General features: G+C 37.6%; 1 protein-coding gene and 1 pseudogene across 5 annotated transcripts in view; both read right to left on the minus strand.

Moving 5' to 3' along the window:
• Positions 1-18,458, minus strand: part of Rev3l (REV3 like, DNA directed polymerase zeta catalytic subunit) — a 135,692-nt gene that overhangs the window by 104,344 nt on the left and 12,890 nt on the right. Inside the window, exon 1 of one of the 5 annotated variants that reach the window (XM_055615882.1) lies at positions 7,931-7,951. The exons of the other annotated variants lie outside the window; for them this stretch is intronic. Within the exon in view, the coding sequence (XP_055471857.1) occupies positions 7,931-7,940 (10 nt within the window). The 5' untranslated portion in view covers positions 7,941-7,951. Of the gene's footprint in view, positions 1-7,930; positions 7,952-18,458 lie in introns of those variants that run through there. 5 annotated transcript variants of the gene reach the window in all.
• LOC129683495 (U6atac minor spliceosomal RNA) lies at positions 13,937-14,048 on the minus strand (annotated as a pseudogene).

Raw genomic sequence — 18,458 nt, forward strand, 5'->3', positions numbered from 1 at the left:
GAGGCCTATGTGAGATTGTCTGAAAAGAAAAATATACTGAATAATTTCACACACATATATATTTCTGTAGCTATTCTTCTATGAAAAACTATGAGCTCAAAATGATGCCTCCAATCTCAATCCAATATTCTATCTGTTTCTTTCCCAACCGATAGCAAGAAACCTGGCTCCTGCTATGCTAAATATATGGTTTACTTTATAGGAGCTTAGTGTGTGAGCATGTATGCTTGCACGCGCGCGCGTGCACACGCGCACACACACACACACACACACACCAATCCTAGAGTTACTAATATTCACCACTGAGAAAATTTTATTTAAAAACTATGATTCAATGCTTACATTCTGGGTGTTGAAAAGTTTAAAGAGACTGAAATCTGTACATTTTAAATTAAGTGAATCTTGAGTTTCATACAAGTGTATCTGCCATGTTATACAACATTTCCATCATCTTTGTGTTAAGTCTTTCTAGGTATCTGTTTTCACTCATCTTAGGTAAATACTGCCAAGCTGTAGGTCGAATGTTTGAAGTCAAAAGTCCACTCTTAGGTGTTTATCTCACTTTATACTCTCACCAGCAGTGCGGCAAAGCTTGAGTCACACCACCACATTCACACCAGTGTTTGGTGTTAGGTAATTCAGTTGTAGTCACTGTAATGGTTGAATAGTGATATCTCCTAGTAGCTTCAATTTGCACGTCTATGATGACAATATTATATCAAGTATTTTTCCATACTTGCATACTAAATATTCAAAGATATTCCTTAGCGAAATGTTTATAGTTTTTTTGTTTGATGATTTTTAAAAATGGGCTACCTTTATAATTTAGCTGTAGCGATGGTTAGACATAGAAAAATTGTTAGCTATATGTTTCAGAAAGATCTCAAAATCTATGAATCACTTATTTCACTGTCCTACCATCATCTTTGTGCAGGAGTATGTATGTGCTGTGTGTGGCTAGGGTGGGGGCAGGGTGGGGGCAGGGTGGGGGTGTTAAAACTACGGCGTGGCAAGCTCCCAAATCACAGGGACCTGAATTTTTCCCCAGACCCTCTTACTTCCCAATCAGGAATCTCGCACTGTGAAGGTCATTGGCTAAAGCATTTTAAAGAGTGAGAAATGTTAAAGATGACTCTACTCTTCACAGTAGCAGGAACCTGAAAGACAAGTAACTTTACGAAAATCCTGTGAAACTATTTCAATCAATGACAACCATGAAGACAAAAGAACTGGTCACTAAACCCTCAAGCACATTTAGACCCAGTTTGGTAAGTTCTGAGCTTCTGTATTTATTTTTATACTTTGGGGCAGGAGAAGTTAATTTTCAACCATTCTTAATCTTAAAGTACAACATTCATGGTGCTAACATATTGGAGGGAAGTTGTATTTATTCAAACATTAGAAACCCTTCACCGTTTGCGGTTATGTGAGTGGCTCCAAGAGCTGGCCTTCAGCCTCTTGCCAAGCAGCACACCACATGAGCTCTCAATCACCAATACACCAGAAGCCCTTGTATGAGACCCTTCAAAGCCAGCCTCACATGCTACAGAAAAACAGCAGGCTCAGTAAAACTAGCTCTGAGTTAACTAAGAGACAAAACAATCCACGGACACAGGAGAAAATGAAACCGAGAGCTTCTAATACAAACTCAGGGCTCTATAGAAGCAACTGACCTTTCCACACTATTAACTGTTGCTCAAGCCTAAGGCCCAACTAAAGAACTTCTGGACACTGCAGATTGATTTATTTATTTTAATTTTATGCTGTGTGAGAGGCTGGCAAACTTTTTCTACAAGACAAAAATCTATTATTTTAGGACTTAGGAGCCAGTCTTTTACAACTAATTCACACCTTCTCTTGGAGCATAGAAACCACCATAGACAATAAAGTAATAAAAAGCAGTCAGTATGATCCAATAAACTTTATTAACAAAAAACAAAGATGGGATAGATACACGGCAGAGGTAGAGTATGTATACAGGATACATGAGGTCCTGAATCCGCTGACTCCCCTTTCTAACGTGGAAACTCCTTTGGATCCTGATGCCTGGTACAAAATATATGTTCTGCAAATGTTTGCAGATATTTTTATTTAAAAATAAAAGAATTTAAACAAAATACCTGTTACCTTGGAATAAACACTATTCATCAAGCATTACAAAATACTAAAAAACTCTTGCTAAATTTTCTAAACTATTCCTCACACTAAACTCTAATATTTTGATTTTTTAAATTAAAAAAGTTAATTCTAGCAATTATAAAGCATCATTATGTCAATACGGAAATCTGTATAGGAATAATATTAATTTTCTTACTCCCTGGGACAATTTACAAAAATAAGCAATCTGACTACTTATAAGAGTTAAAGTTAAGGGCTGGCAAGATGGCTCAATGGGTAATGGGTAACAGTGTTTGCCACACAAACCTGACCACCTGGATTCAATCCCTGGGACCCATGTCCAAAGAAAAAGGCCATATGCAATGTAATCTGTAATCCCGGCACTCCCACAGTAAGATGGGAGGCGGTCAGGAGAATGGCCTGGGAGCTCACTGGCCACTTGGCATGGAGTATGCAAGAAGCAGCAGAAACAGAAGCCTGCTTTTTAACAAGGTGGAAAGAGATAACAGATTCTCCTAAGTTCTCCTCTGACCTCCACATGCATGCCATGAGATGTTCATACCCCATCTAAGATAAACAGGTGCACGCATTCGCGTATACACACACACACTTTATTTTATTTTGGCTAGCCTGGAATTCACTGTGCAGACCAGGTTGGCCTTGAACTCACACTAATAAAAATTGCTTTTAATTTTAAAAGAACTAAAACTGAAAAGCTATATCCAGTTAATGTTATCATTAATACATTGGCAAGTGAGAGCCAAAATCAAAAGAAAAAATGTGTGAGCCAGAGGTGGTGGTGCACACCTTTAACCCTAGCACTCACAAGACAGAGGCCAGGACCAGCAGAGCTCTCTCTGTGTTTGAGCCCACCCGGTCTATGAAGTGAGTTCCAAGACAGCCAGGACTACACAGAGAAACTCTGTCTCTGGGATGGGGGGAGGAGGAAAGGAAGGAAGGAAGGAAGGAAGGAAGGAAGGAAGGAAGGAAGGAAGGAAGGAAGGAAGGAAGGAAAGAATTTTGTGAAGCAATAGGCAGAATAGAATGGAAGTTGTACTGTTTATAAAATGTAATGCCCATCTGTGAGATTTCTCTAGAATATGTCCTTTGTTTCCTCTTTAAAGTTTACATTTACCAATTTAAATAGTGTACATGTGTGTCTATCTGGGACTTGTGCACAGGAGTGCAGGTGGAAGGGCATCAGATGCCCCTAGAATTGGGGTTACAGGTAGCCACCGGCAAAGGGTACTGAAAATCCAACTTGAGTCCTCTGCAAAAGCAGTAAGTGCCCTTAGCCACTGAGCCCTTTCTCTGGTCCCTAGAATTTTCTTTGAAATCCTTTTGCTCTTCACAATCAAGGAATTCTGACTAGAAAATAGAGTATGAAACACTCTGGAGAGGACTTGAACTGAGTCTTTACAAACTGAGTAGAAAGGGCTTTCGGTACAAATAAAATGATAGGGAATGGATTTTTTTTGTCTCACAAGGAAAAAAGTATGTAAATATTTTTTTTATTAACAAACTCTTTTCTTTTAAAATTTATTTGCTTTTCTGTCTAAATGTTCTGCCTGTGCACCACATGCAACACCTGATGCCAGCAGGGGCCAGAAGGGGTTGGCTCCCCCGGGACAGGAGTTACAGCAGCCGTGAGTTATGCGGGTGTTGGGACTCGAACATGGACCCTTTAGAAGAGCAGCCAGTGCTGGTTAGCCATCTCTCCAGCCCCACAAAATGGTTATACATACTAGACATTGGCTATGTGGGAGTGTAGTGCTTGATACAGTGAAAAGAAACACAGCCCCCATCCAACAGTTTCCCACTTACAGTCTCGGAAGTAGAGGGAAAAGAACCCACACAAAAACTGGCAATCTCCCTGGTTGGAAGAAACAAAGCCCAGAAGCCAAGCTGGTTAGAAGTTGGTGCAGACTGATAGTGGGAAGAATAGTGTAGAGCGAGTAGAGAGGATCTGCAGAGGCCCCCTAAAGTCACATCAGCACATGCTGAGTAATCTCCCCAAAACAGGGAAAAAAATAACTCAAGGAAGGCAAGCATTAAGACCAGACTCCTTCCCAACACTCCCTATTTAAACTCACCTGACCCTTCTTTTCCACAACAGTCATGCAAGTATTGTTTAATAATAACCTTATGAAATGTTTTCTTTCATTACCATAAGTTTGATGATCAACAAGAGGACCTCGGGGCAGCTACTGGCTACTTTCTTGACTTGTTCAAAACTATGGGGAAACCAATCAGTAACAACAGCCCAAGGAAATAATGATCTTCGTTGTTGAGATATGCAAAACTGAAAAGCAGCTACTGACATGGTGATTAGAATTAACTGCGCATTGCCTGACACGTCTGCTGTGTAGGGGCAGCCTCCCAGCCCTTGATGGCTGAGACCTACAAAGCCCCTCACTAGTGGCTGAGGATCCTCACCAATCACCTCACCTCAAGCAAGAAGAAGCTTGTAAGAAGAGCTATCTTCTTGCTTAGTAGGTTCTGTGAATCAAGTTGCCTTCCTTGTTCTGACACCCTGGCTCTGGCTACACCATAATATAAAAACATAATTTGGGAGGGAGTGAAGGGTGGATGTGGTCAAGATACATTGTATACATGTATGATGTTTTCAAAGACTAAAATATTTTTTAAATATTTAAACAGAATTTCAACAATAAATCTTATAGAATCAGCATTATAAAATGTTGAGAACAAAGGTGAATGAAATAGACCAAAATTCTTATCTTTATGAATTTTATACTTTAAAAAATGAAAACAAAAATCTGTCCAGGATCAGAGAGTTGGCTCAGTGGGTAAAAGCAGTAGCTGCCACGCCTGATGACCCTGAGACCTACGCGGTCAAAAAACAGACCAATTCCCAAACATTGTCTTCTGACCTCCATGCTCTTGCTATAGGACATACACATTCAGACAAACAATGTAAAGAAAAAACCCTGTCAGGGGCGGGAGAGATGGATCAGCAGATAAGAAAGAATGCTGTAACTAGCTGACATCACACACTCCTGGAACTCAGCACAGTAAGGAACCTAGAGAAAGGAGAATTGCTAGCTTGCTGACAACCACGCCCTCAGCAGGCTACTTCCATGTTCAGGGAGAGATCCTATTTTCAAGGGAATGAGGCAGAATGACAGAGCAGAACACGTCCTCCCGGGGCTTCTATATTCACACATACACATTTGCACATGTATCACACACAGAGGCATAACATCATGCATAACATCCATACACACAGAAATAAAAGAAAAACAGCAACACAAAATTCATCATTTTAACCTTCAGTGACGCTGTTGTTCAACCATGATCACTAACCGCCTTCAGAACTTTTCCATCAGCCCAAACTGAGACTGTCTTCACTGAACACGAAATTTCTGTTTCCCTCCCACAGCCTGTGTTAACTACCACCCTATTGTATGAAGCTAGTTGTTTCACAGAAGTGGAGCATATACTGTTATTCTTTCACAAGATTTTTTTCTAATTATGTCATGTCTAGGCACCATGCATTGGGGGTGTAGAGATGCACAGCAGACTGATCTACTCTCAAAAAACTCACACTGTAATAGAGAAGCTAAACAAAAACCTCAAATCATTTGATAACTGCTCTACAGAAGTTTTATGAAACACAATGATGGCACAAAGGCCAAAATGACTGAAGAAAGGTAATGTCTCAAGACAGTCTTCTAGTATGAAGAATTCACTGTATAAACAGTTATACCATACATAAAACCAGCATTTACTCATTCAAATTGATTTGAGGGGTGACAATGCTAGGTACCCTGCACTTAAAATAGTCAAGGTCTGTGCTCCTTAACCCACAAGCATATGAAAGCCTTGAGGATATTTACATGGAAGAAGAACAAGCAGTTTAGACTGAAAAACTTCAGGAAGAAGAAGAGGCAGCTAAAACAACAGCTCACTGCCACAGCATGAAAAACTGAGTTACCCACAGCCTTACGTTATTAATAAAGAATAGTTTGAGAACCTTCTGTAAGAATCCTGGTGGTGCTTGTTAGTATTCACTCTTAAGATATTCCCAGAGATTTTCATTTCCTATAACTGATAGACACTAGGGACACACACACACACACTTAATAGTTTTCATTCGGGTGCAAGAGTGTTTTGCCTGCATTTATACCTGTGCACATGTGTACCTGGTGCCCATGGAGGCCAGAAGAGGGCATCAGATGCCCCAGATCTGGAGTTACAGATAGTTTTGAGCTGTCATGTAGGTGCTGGGACTTGAATCCAGATCCTCTCAAGAGCAGCAAGTGTTCTTAACTATGGAGGCCCCTCTCCATCCCCAGAATTAATTCGTATTAATGAAAATGTCATAATGCCACGGCAGTTTTACTCAGAGACTACAGTTTGGAAAATGCCTGTAGAATACATGAAGTTGATGATAGCTAGCCTCAAACCAGAAAGGAATGTCAGGAGATCTGTGACTTGGGATTGTTTTCATTTGCTTTCTTCACATGTACTGCTTGTGTGCATGTGTGCATGTTTTATGTGTGACAACCTCACATTTAGAGACCAGAGGACAACTTATGAGAGACAGCAGATTCTCCACTGCTACCATGCAGATTCTAGGATGAAATGCAGCTTGTCAAGCTTGACAGGAATCACCATTTACTCAACTGAGCCCTCAATCAGCCCAATTAACATTGTTTTCTTAATCATAAGATAATGGTTTCATTTTAAAAATTCATCAACAGCACAAAAGTAAAAACATCACCCAACTTTTGATGCATTTTATTATTTTGGTCCATATGTTTACAATATATGCATTTTTAAACAAAAGAATCATACTATATAAATTGCTGAAGCTTCTTCACTTAGTCACTAAAGGGAACATTTCCTCCTTAGATTCTTAAATTTTTTTGGTGACTGAAGGATAGCATTATAAATATAACCATCACATGCTTTGAACATTCAGCTCATTTGTAATTTTTGTTTGTTTGTTTTACTACTATATACAAGCTGAGCAATTCCTTAACAGAAAATAAAAAATCTTGAACTTTTTGAGTACCTATATCACACTGAAGAGATTTTACAGTACTTGAGATTAATATTTAGCTCCAATCCATTCCTCCTTATTCAGTGGGCATACAGGAACCTCCGTCTGTTGTCAGAATCTATTCAGTGCATGTTAAACAAGAAACACCATACAAATACTAAGCAGAAGTCATCTAGAATATCTATGTTAATAACAGACAAAGATTTAAAACAAGAGTATTTTCTTCTTATCAAGTGATATGTGTATTATTTCAATATAATCATGAATCTAAATTATGTATGGACCTAACAAAGTATAAAAATATATTGGGAAAAAAAACAATAACAAACTGACAGAACTAAAAAGAAATAGACAAACCTGTAAGTTGGAGTTTCAACACTCCTCTATCAGTGTTTGATAGAACAAGGGTGATGAAAAAAGAAATCAGTCTTACTAAGAGAACTATATGCAAATTTAAAATAAGATAATTTAAATCAAGAAACTTAAAATGCTGATGAGGTGTCTCAGTAGTTAAGATAGCTTACTGCTCTTCCAAAGGAACCAAGTTCAGTTCCCAGCACCCATAACCACCCATAACTCCAGCTCTAGGGGATCCAATGTCTCTGCAGATTCCGACAGCTGTATACACATGACATTTGCTCACAGAGTCACATATACTCATACGTAAGTGAAAAATTAAAACTTTACAAAACAAACTAATGTAAAACGTAAAGTCTGACAATTACAAACGTTGGTAAAGATGTAGAACACGCTAAATCTTATACATTGTCAGTAGGTACATACCTTGGTACATCCATTTTGGAGAAATTTTTGGATGTAAGTGCATATATTTATATATTTAAATTCTGATGAAGAATAAATAAAAATTCATATTCAGTCTATAGTCAAACATGAAAACAAATAACAACATGATAAACAGATGTAATTAACACCCCATTAGCGCCAACTGAACGCTCAGACGCAATGCAAACAGGACCCAACAGACACTGCTTACACTTCTTGGAAAGATGTGAAACAGGAATCAGCACACCAGCATTATGCTATTCAGAAATCCTCAAAGCTACTCAGAGACTATTTTCTTTTGCCTTCTCAGGAGATAAACCAAGTGTAAAAGAATGAGAGCACAAGGACTGGTGTATTAGCAATTCAGGTTTGGAGCACCAAAGAGCAAATACAAATAGCTGCCTAAGCTTCAGCAAGGGACTTGTTCAATTACAAGAGCTGTTACACCCAGGAAAGCCTGCAGCTAGAATCTCCATCCCCCAGACTTATAGTTCATCCACAATCTTTCCAGTTTTTATATAATTAATTATGAATCATTTTACCAAAATAAATAAAGCTTGGTTATAAAATTGACATTTTACCTTAACAGGATCCCAGAATAAACCTACAAAGTTAACCTAAGGCCACAATAGTCTGAACAGAAGAAAGCCTAATGTTAGCCCTATTTTTACAAGGGAAAAAAAAAAAAACTCATTTCAGAGTAAAACCAAGCCAAACATCTATTGATATATTTTATTCATTGAAATTGCCATTGCTTTTAACATATTAATTTATTTCTGTATTACAAAGAAAGTAAAAGCCAGGCACAGTGGTACATACTTATGCTGGCTAGTTTTATGTCAACTTGACACAAACTAAAATCATCTGGGAGGAGGAACCACAATTACGAAAATGCAACTATAAGATCAGACTATGAGCAAGCTTGTAGAACATTTTCTAATTAGTAATCGATGGGGAGGGCCCGACCCATGTGGGTAGTACCATCCCTGGGCTGGTGGTCCTAGGTTCTATAAGAAAGAGGTTTGCTAAGCAAGCCACGAGGAGCGAGCCAGTAAGTTAACATTGCTCCACGGCCTCTGCATCAGCTCCTGCCTCCAGGTTCCTGTCCTGTGTGAGTTCCTGTCCTGACTTCTCTCAATGATGGACTACTACAGTGTGGAGGTGTAAGTCATATACACCCTTTCTTCCCCAACTTGATTTTTGTCATGGCATTTCATCAGAGCAATAGTAACCCTAACTCAGATAATACCTATATCAGGACCCTGGAGGCTAGGCAAGCAAGATCAAAATAGCCTGAGGTACAGAGCAAGACCCCCTCAAGACAGACAGGTAGAACACTGACAACTAAATGAGGCATACCACTGATTATAAGACACAACATTCCAGGGGCTGTAAAGACGGCTCAGGGGTTAAGAGCAATGGCTGCTCTTCCAGAGGTCCTGAGTTCAATTCCCAGCAACCACATGGTGGCTCACAACCATCTATACTGGAATCTGATGCCCTCTTTTGGCAAGCAGGTGTACATGCAGACAGAACATTGTATACATAATAAATCTTTTTTTTTAAAGACACATTCCAATTGCTGATATATAAAAACACATGGAAAAAATAATACTTTTTAGAATGAATAGAACACAGAATAACTCTTCTACCATTTCTTCATTAAAATAGTTATGACGGGGGGGAGAAGGCTCAGTGATCAAATGTGCATATTACTGTCACAGAAGACCCAAGTTCTCAAATGGCTCACAAGCACCTATAACTCCAGCTACAAGGCATCAATTCCTTCTTCTGACCTCCTTGGGTGCCTGAACACACACACACGGTGACAAATTAAAAAATCAATCTTTTAAATACAGTAAGATACAATACATATTCTGCTCCAACAACAACAACAACAAAAAAATCCTCTGCCAAAAACTTTCTGTGATGACTAAGGTTATCTCATGATTGATAGAACACATTTGTTTCTTTCCTATAATATGGCATTAGCTTTCATAAAAATAAGTAAGACAAGTATAGTGGTTCATGTCTGTAATCCTAGAAATTGGGAGGCTGGGGCATAAAGACTGTTGTGAGTTCAAGGTTAGCCAGAGATATATTGTGATTTCAAACAAGCCTGGCCTAGAGTGAAACACTATCTCAAAAAACTAAAAATTAAAATAAAGAAATTAAAATTAAAATAAATAAATTAGCTTCCATTACTTTTAAGAGCATTTACAATTCAGAGGTTCACATGTAATGCTTTCATTTAACACATATAACACGCATTGTCTTAGGTTACCTAGGAATATATTAGCTCCTACATACCAAAGCAGTGTACAGAGCAATAGAGAGGAAACAAATCTTAGTCCAATAGAGGAATACTAGATGAATGTTTTTATCTGAGTGGACTGTACATAATCCTTAACACTACAAATTAAGTAGAGGAATTTTATCATCTTGTAAGTGGAAAGTAAAGATGAAAAAGTAGACTAGGCACACTCTATCTACTGGAAACATAAGGTCACTGGCCACAGATGTATCAGTCTGGAATGGGCCTTTTACAAATAATTAGCAGCATAGATCAGTTTTTTAAAATGTTACTGTGTGTGCACACATACATATAAAGGCACACTGGTGAAGGTCAGAAGATAACTTGTGAGAGCTGGTTCTTTCCATCCACCATTAAGGTCTCAGGGATCAAACTTAGGTGGTGGTCAGGTTTGGTGGCAAATTCCTTTACCTAACAACCATCCTGCTAGTCTAATAAATTATTTTTATAAAACTGCCAAGAATCTGGATGGGCTAGTGAGATAGCTTAGTTCATAAGGTATCTGCCACACAAAGGACCTGCAATTAATTTTCAGAGCCCATGTTCACCTTTGAGAAGGTGGAGAAAAGAGGATTCTTTTCTTTTGGCTCAGTGGCCAACACTGCAGCCTAAGCAAGAAGCCTCATGGTAGGTAAGAGACCATGCCTCCAGTACCAAGGAACACTTGATATTGCTGCCTGGCCTTCATCTATACAAATACACACACACGTACACATGCACACACTCATGCTCATACAGAATTGGGGTAATTTACAATTTAGGAAAAGTAATACAGAAAGTGCCTACAGTGTGTTCACAATCCACCTGGGCTGGAGAAATGGCTCACTGTGTAAAGTGCCTGCTGCACAAGCAAAAGGAACTTAGCTCAGAGCCCCAAAACCTACTGAAGATGCCAGGCATGGCTGTCTGCATCAACTGCTGTGCTGGAGGGGTGACGGGAGTTTGACAGGAAGATCGTTCAGAGACCTGCTTCAAAACATAGAAGGAAAGCAATGGAGAAAGACACTTGGTGTTGATCTCTGGCCTTCACACACACACACAAACATGCATACATATATGCACATACACACATGAGAATGGTACACACACAAATAAAAACTAAAATAAGGTTTCCGTGAAACATGTTTCATAAGGAAAGCAGATAGATTAAAAGAGACCAAGAAGAAATAAAAGACAACAGACATGTAGAACTAAGATATAAACAAAACTCTATAAAAGAGAAAGGAATAAAAACTAATTAAAAACTACACTGGGAATGAGAAAGAGCAGAACCAATATTGTAAAAAACTGTATCAGTATTATAGTAAACAATAAAGATACTCATCAATAATGCAGAAATTAAAAAGTAGTGGTAGGAGTGAAGATGGGACTCAAGAGATGGCCCAGCAGGTAAAGAAAGATACTTGCTCCTACACCTGACAGCCCACACTACGGAAGAAAACAACTCCAGCAAGTTGCCATCTGAATTCTACATGTGTCAAGGCATGTGTGTACCCACACACTAAATAGATCAATGTAATCAAGCATCAAAAGAAACCCTGAAGAGCTGAATGCTTAAAATGAGACAGTGAGGCCAGGAGTGGTGACACACGCCTGTAGTTCCGCCATGAATCTCTGATTTTGTGGCCATCCTGGTCTACAGAGCAAGTTCCTGGACAGTTAGGGCTACACTTGGAAAACCTTGTCTCAATAAATAAATAAATAAATAAAATTAAAAAGTAAAAAAAAAAAGGAGACAATGAAAATGGATACAAAAAACTTTTAAAGGGAAAGAAATATTATTCAAGTCACAAGTGCATACTACTTTTAAAACTGCTTATTACTTACATTATGTTAAAATACTACAACACTGATGAGCTCAGCTCAATCCCTGGGACCCACATGGTGGAAAAAGAGACCTGACTTCCACAAGTTGTCCTCTGACCTGAATACCTATACTGCCATATACATACATGCACACATGCGCGCGCGCACACAAACACACACGTAATTAAAAAAATAAGGACATCAGAAAAATAGTCACAAAAATTTTAAAGGAAAAAAAAAACTAGGACATAGGCACATTAAGGTATACTTTAGCTTGCCATTCTTAACCATGCCAGTCAATAATATGCACATGCAAAAAAAAAAAAGTCATTCTCAGGTAGTCTAGGGTTCAGAAAAACATTCTACATACACAACCACCCCCAAAATAGTATCTGAAAACATTATCTGAAGAAACTAGAGTAACAAAAATTGGAATCCAGGCTGAGAGCACTGAAATGGAAATATCATGAGGCAGGAGGGTCAAATTCAAACCTGGGCGACACATCAAGTCCAAGGCTGGTCTGGCAGAGTGGAGACCTTGCTACCACACACAAACCAAGAAAGCAACTGAGACCTAAAGCAACTGAGACATGGGAACAGGGTGCATAGTGGTGGTGTTCCAGACTAACCCACTATGTACAGTGGGGTCCAAGTATTTCAGTCCAACACCTAAGCTGTCTTTGTTGTTATTCAAGAAATAATCCTTTTTTAATTAGTTAAGAATTTTGAGTGTGTTTTGATCATCATCTTTGCTCCATCGACTCTTCCCAGATCCACACCCTCTTCCTTTCTCACCCAATTTGTGTCCTTCTTTTCCCTATCAAGATCAATTTGTGTTGCTTAAAAATTCTTGGAGGTAAGACAGATTCAAGGACTCCATGTCCACCAAAAAAAAAAAAAAAAAAAAAAAACAAATAATCAAAAAAAAAAAAAATTTTTTTTTTTAAAAAAAAATTGAAGGAAAAAAAAAATAAAGAACTCCAAAACCAAAAAAAAAAAAAAAAAAAAAAAAACACAAACAAACAAACAAAAAAACCTATTTTTTTTTTAAAGATTACATGTACAGTTTAGAATATTTAATACTTAATAGTGGTCTTACAAATTAGTGTGGGAAGCTGGGAGTGCCAAAAAAAATTCAATTGTTTGTACAGGTTTAGTATACCCACTGTGAAAAAATCTGAAATCTACAATACTCCAAAATTGCAAACTTTTTTGAGCACTGACATGACACACTAAGTATGAAAATTTCACATCCAACTTAGTGTGATGGAGTCATACTGCCAGGCTGTATGATCAAGGTATGTTAATGAATTTCATGGGGCCTGTCTGTAAGATGTTTTATTATGTACAAGTAAATATTATGAAGCCTGAAACATTTCTGATCACATGCATTCTGGATGAGGGATACAAATCTGTACTTCAGAAGAGACTATTTTATCTTGTTCTTGAATTTCATAATTACAACTGTGTTTCAGCATATGCTTTCATTTCTTTCTGTATGTATGCTTTGTTTTTGTTGCCATTGTTTGTTTGAGACAGGGTTCCTCTGCATATCCCTGGCTGTCCTAGAACTCTTCCTGTAGATCAGGTTAGCCTCAAACTCAGAGATCCGCCTGCCTCTGCCTCCCAAGTGCTGGGATTAAAGACGTGTGCCATCACTGCCCACCTTGTATTTATGCTACAACAAAAAACACATGAGAGATGTTTTAAACTGCAAAAGCCAAAACTAAAAAAGTTAAAAGGGTTACTTTAAATGTATAAAATTAGTCAGGTGTAGCAGCTCACACCTTTAATTCCAGAACTCAGGGAGGCAGAGGCAGGCAAATCACTGTGAGTTCGAGGCAGAGAAACCCTGTCTTAAAAACAAACAAAACCAAAAAAAAAGTGTAAAGTTATGACTAAGGCATCAATGCCTTAGTCATATGTGGGTTGTTGGGCTCAAGGGCCTCTTCCATCCTTGTCAAAGGAGTGTCAACTAGCTCTCATTTCATACAACACTAAATGTATAAAATAATAAGGATAAGAGAACAAAGCATATTTATTATAACAAAAATTTAACTGTCTAAAAGTCTTACTGAAAATGGGTTCAGATAGGTCAACATGAAGTGACCTAAAAGGGTTAAAAATATAGCAACAGGCCACAATTTTTTATATTAGGTATCATAGAAAAAATCAAGTTAAAAAGAAACAGAAATAATGATAGAGCACAAGAAATAGGATTCAAGAGGGAATCAATAAAAGAATCCCTTCCACTGCTAAAGAGATATTTTATAATGCTATTCAAGAAAACTTGTAACAGATCTGCAACAAGGTAAATGTAAAGCCCTAAAATTAGCATTTAGAAACAATCTGACAGCAACTGAATCACTGTTATGTAATCATTTTTAAAATGAAGCTTTTTTTTTCCTAGTCCTTCATCTTATTGTAGTTCAAGTACCAGGAAAAAGTTCCTTCACTATAATTTAAATAACTGATTTAAAAGTTGTATCAGTTATCAAGCTTTTTTTGTGTGTGTGCCAAATAGTATACACAAAATAAAACCATTAGTGATGCAATGTAAAACATAACAAAAGTGGAAAACAAACTGTTCCTGACAGATGACACAAAAATAAATATATAGATATATAACATTTGAAAACAAAATTTTAAAATGTCATATTTTCTTTATATAGTTTTATTTTCTAAGATATCACATCAGTTTAATATTAGCTTTTTGGGAAGGAAAGTCATTGTAGCAAATGAATACACTGCGAGCTACATTGCAACTTCAGAAATGCTTTTTTAAATGTTAAATTTGTATTTGTATGAAATACATGATAAATTATTTATAATGAAATGTATAGAGATTGAGGACATAAATTCCAAAAGAAACCTCAGTAACTTGCAAAGTTAAAAACTATGTAAAGAATACAAGATACTGGCTTTCAACTATGTTCTACATATCACTTAAGAGCTACTATTTGGTTTTGATTTTTTTTTTTTAATGTTGCTGAGTGAACTTATGCAGAAAAGGTCCGTCAATCTTAAAAATGTTTAAAATTACTTTAAGTTGCTCAAAAGATGCTAACCTGTCTACTCTCCCAGCTCCGAATTCCCACTTGTCCAGAGTCCAGGAGAGTGGAGTGCTTCACACGACATGCTACAGAGGGGACGCTGCCTCTGCCCTTCCACAGTTGCCTGTAACCTCACATAACTTCTGCAGTATGATTTGGTAGTGGAAGCATTATTATTTTTCCAAAATAGCTGCATTTTCTTTTTCTTTTATGTGACCAGCGAGAGACTAACAATCTAGTCACTCTAATAAGTCTACATGATTGGTTAGGGAAAGGGTCAGTTGAAAAAAATAAAGAAATGTTTGTACTACTGCTGTATACACTCGTGTTAAAATCACAACCACATACACAATGTGACATAGGCAAGACTCAAACTAATGTTCTGAACAATTACTTCTAATTGATAGAAGTATTTTCTACCCATGCTATACAACTGATCATCTAAAAATAGTCCTTTAGAGGATGACCCTATTTCTTGACTGAAATAAATCTAGAAGAGGAAAAAAATTAAAGACAGGATATTTTTTAAAATTTTAAATTACAGATTTAACTAAGAAATGCTTATGAAAGATGTTTTTTTTTTTCTTTGCATTCTTGCCCCAAGTATTCAGGTATAACTTCATCAAAATGTGTTTGAAAAGGTTCACTTAACACATACACACACACACACACACACACACACACATATATATACATACACACAATTTTAAAAATTACTATTTTTTTTTTAATTTTAACATTGTTTTAATCAAGTAATGCAGCTGTTTTAAAACAGGAAACTTTTTAAGACACCTCAATAGAGCAATGAAGGATTACTCTTATCAGGTTAACCTCTATGAATAAAACTCAGATTCTGTGAATTTGAATCCCACTGGTTTGGCACCAGATCGAACAGTGGCTGAAGCCCAAGTCCCTTTCTCAAAAGATCTGACTGTTTCCCTTTAATAGCAACAGCTCTAAGACAAAATCTTGCCAGCCTGAGTCTGAATGTGCTGATACACTTGAGAATCTCAGAAAATGACAAATGGATGGGCCAGTCATGCAACAAAGAATCTGAAGCCCAAGTGACTTTTCAAGTACCACTTCTTTGGTGTGACACAGCACATTCCCTTGCTACCACTCCAGGTATATGACTCCTGGTCCATGCTCACCAGACTCTTGTATTAAGGTTTTAGTTTAAAAATTACTATTTAAATAAAGAGCATTTACTGTAAGAACAACTCAATTCATAGACATAGGCCAATTTTCCTAACATGTGAAAAACATCTCAGAATCAAGACTTCTAACAGAAAAATGAGCAAAAGAGAAATAGTGTATTTTTGTTTTGTTTTGAGAGATGGGGTTTCTCTGTTGTAGCCTTGGCTGTTCTGGATTCACTTTGTAGGCCAGGCTGGCCTCAAATTCACAGAGATCCACCTGCCTGAGTCTCTGAGAGCTAGGATTAAAGGCGTGTGCCACCACACTTGGCTGAAATAGTGTATTTAAAAAACAAAAAACATAAGGACCAAGGGATGTAGCTCATTTGACAAAGCCTAGCATTCACAAAGCTGCAGGTTTGATTCCCCAGAACCACACGAACCCGGTGAATGGCTGTAATCCAGCACTTAGAAGGTAGAGGCAGGATGATCAAGTTTAAGGTCATTTTCACATGAATTCCAGGCCAGCCTGCGCTACATAAAATACTTTCTGTCTAAACTGTATGTATGCATACATGCATATGTTTAAGTATGCTTATCAAGCATATAGAAAGACAATCTTACTACAATAAAAAAATGCAGGAGCCTGGAGATAGGTCAGCAAGTAAAAGTACTTGCTATGAGCAAGCCTGGTGCTCAAGTTGGATCCTGGAAACCCACGTAAAAGTGGAAGAAGAGACCTGACTCCACAAAGTTGTATGCCTGTCATCCAATCTATTCATGCATGCTGTGGCATGGATACAGGCATAAACACACACATACACACTCTCTCACACACACATACAAATAATAATTAAAAAACTAAGAAATGTAAGTTAATATTGCAGTGTGATCCATACTTTTACCCATCAGATTGATGATAAAACACTTGCGAACATAATCTTCAGTATCTGGTCTCTTTTCTGGTGGTAGTACAGATAAAACAACTTCTGTATAACAATTTTTATAATTTAAAGAATGTCTGGTAGTGCATGCCTTTCATCCCAGCATTCAGGGAAGCAGAGACTGAGGCAGGATGATCTCTGTGAGTTTGAGACCAGCCTGGTCTACAAAGCCAGGCCCAGGACAGCCAAGGCTGCAGAGAGAAGCCCTGTCTTGAAAAACCAAAAATTAAATAAATATAAAATGCATGGTAACACATTTTTTAAAATGTGGCACACAAGATATATATGGTACGGGTCATTTAAAGATTATTGTAATTACCTGTTTTTTGAGGTCTCTGTATAAAGCAGGTAAGTAACTGTAGGAAACTTAGATAAACACAGTAGCCTTACTTCTCCACTTAATGCTCATCTAATACCTTTTGTGCAGTTAGTGGATAATGTAAGTACTTGTGAATGGGACACAGAAGAATAAGAACAGAACAAAAGTAAGTAACAGAAGGGATTAAGTTTACTAGAACCATCAAATATATTATTTACATAAATACCTCCAACTGAGCTGACAGAATATTTGCCTATCACACACAGGGTTCAATCCCTAGCATTACTTTTAATTTTTTTAAAGTACTACTTATTTAACAAAGGGAGTAATGTCATACTGGCAGCATATTTCTGAAAAATGAGTCAGCTAGCAACAGTATAACAGATTATAATGACCCCCTAATTAGCCATACATCCTTAGGAAACCCCTAAGGAAACCCTGTGATTTGTTTTGGTCCAAACAACAACACATATGGGGCTTGCCTTTATTTGCTGTTCCTGTAAACTTTGGTGTTACCTTCAGGTAAAGAGTCATGGCTAGCCTGCTAGAAACATGGTTCTACAGCACCCTAGACAACAGCCAGTACCAAATCAAACTACTCTAGACTAACCTCCTGATGGCAGACATAGAAACAAGCCCACAGAGAAGCAGGCACAACGGTGCCTAACTAATAGAAGCCAGGATCATAGACTAACGGAGCTATTTCTTGACAAGTTTAAGGGAGGATTGTTGTACAGCAGAAGTTAGTAGAAGTAGGTACAAAATACTTCCAATATATAAAATTCCTACTTTACTTTTTCTGCTTTTTAAGTTCCACAATGAAAATATAGTTGTTCCCACTCTTCTATCTCAGATATTTAAGTCTCATATAAAATGAAGTGGTATTTACAAATAACCTATCTATAGCATCCCATGTATTACAAATAATCTCTGGGTTACTTACGGTACCATAGACA

This window comes from Psammomys obesus, unplaced genomic scaffold, assembly GCF_907164565.1.
Source record: "Psammomys obesus unplaced genomic scaffold, mPsaObe1.curated_primary_1811, whole genome shotgun sequence".
Taxonomy (NCBI): domain Eukaryota; kingdom Metazoa; phylum Chordata; class Mammalia; order Rodentia; family Muridae; genus Psammomys; species Psammomys obesus.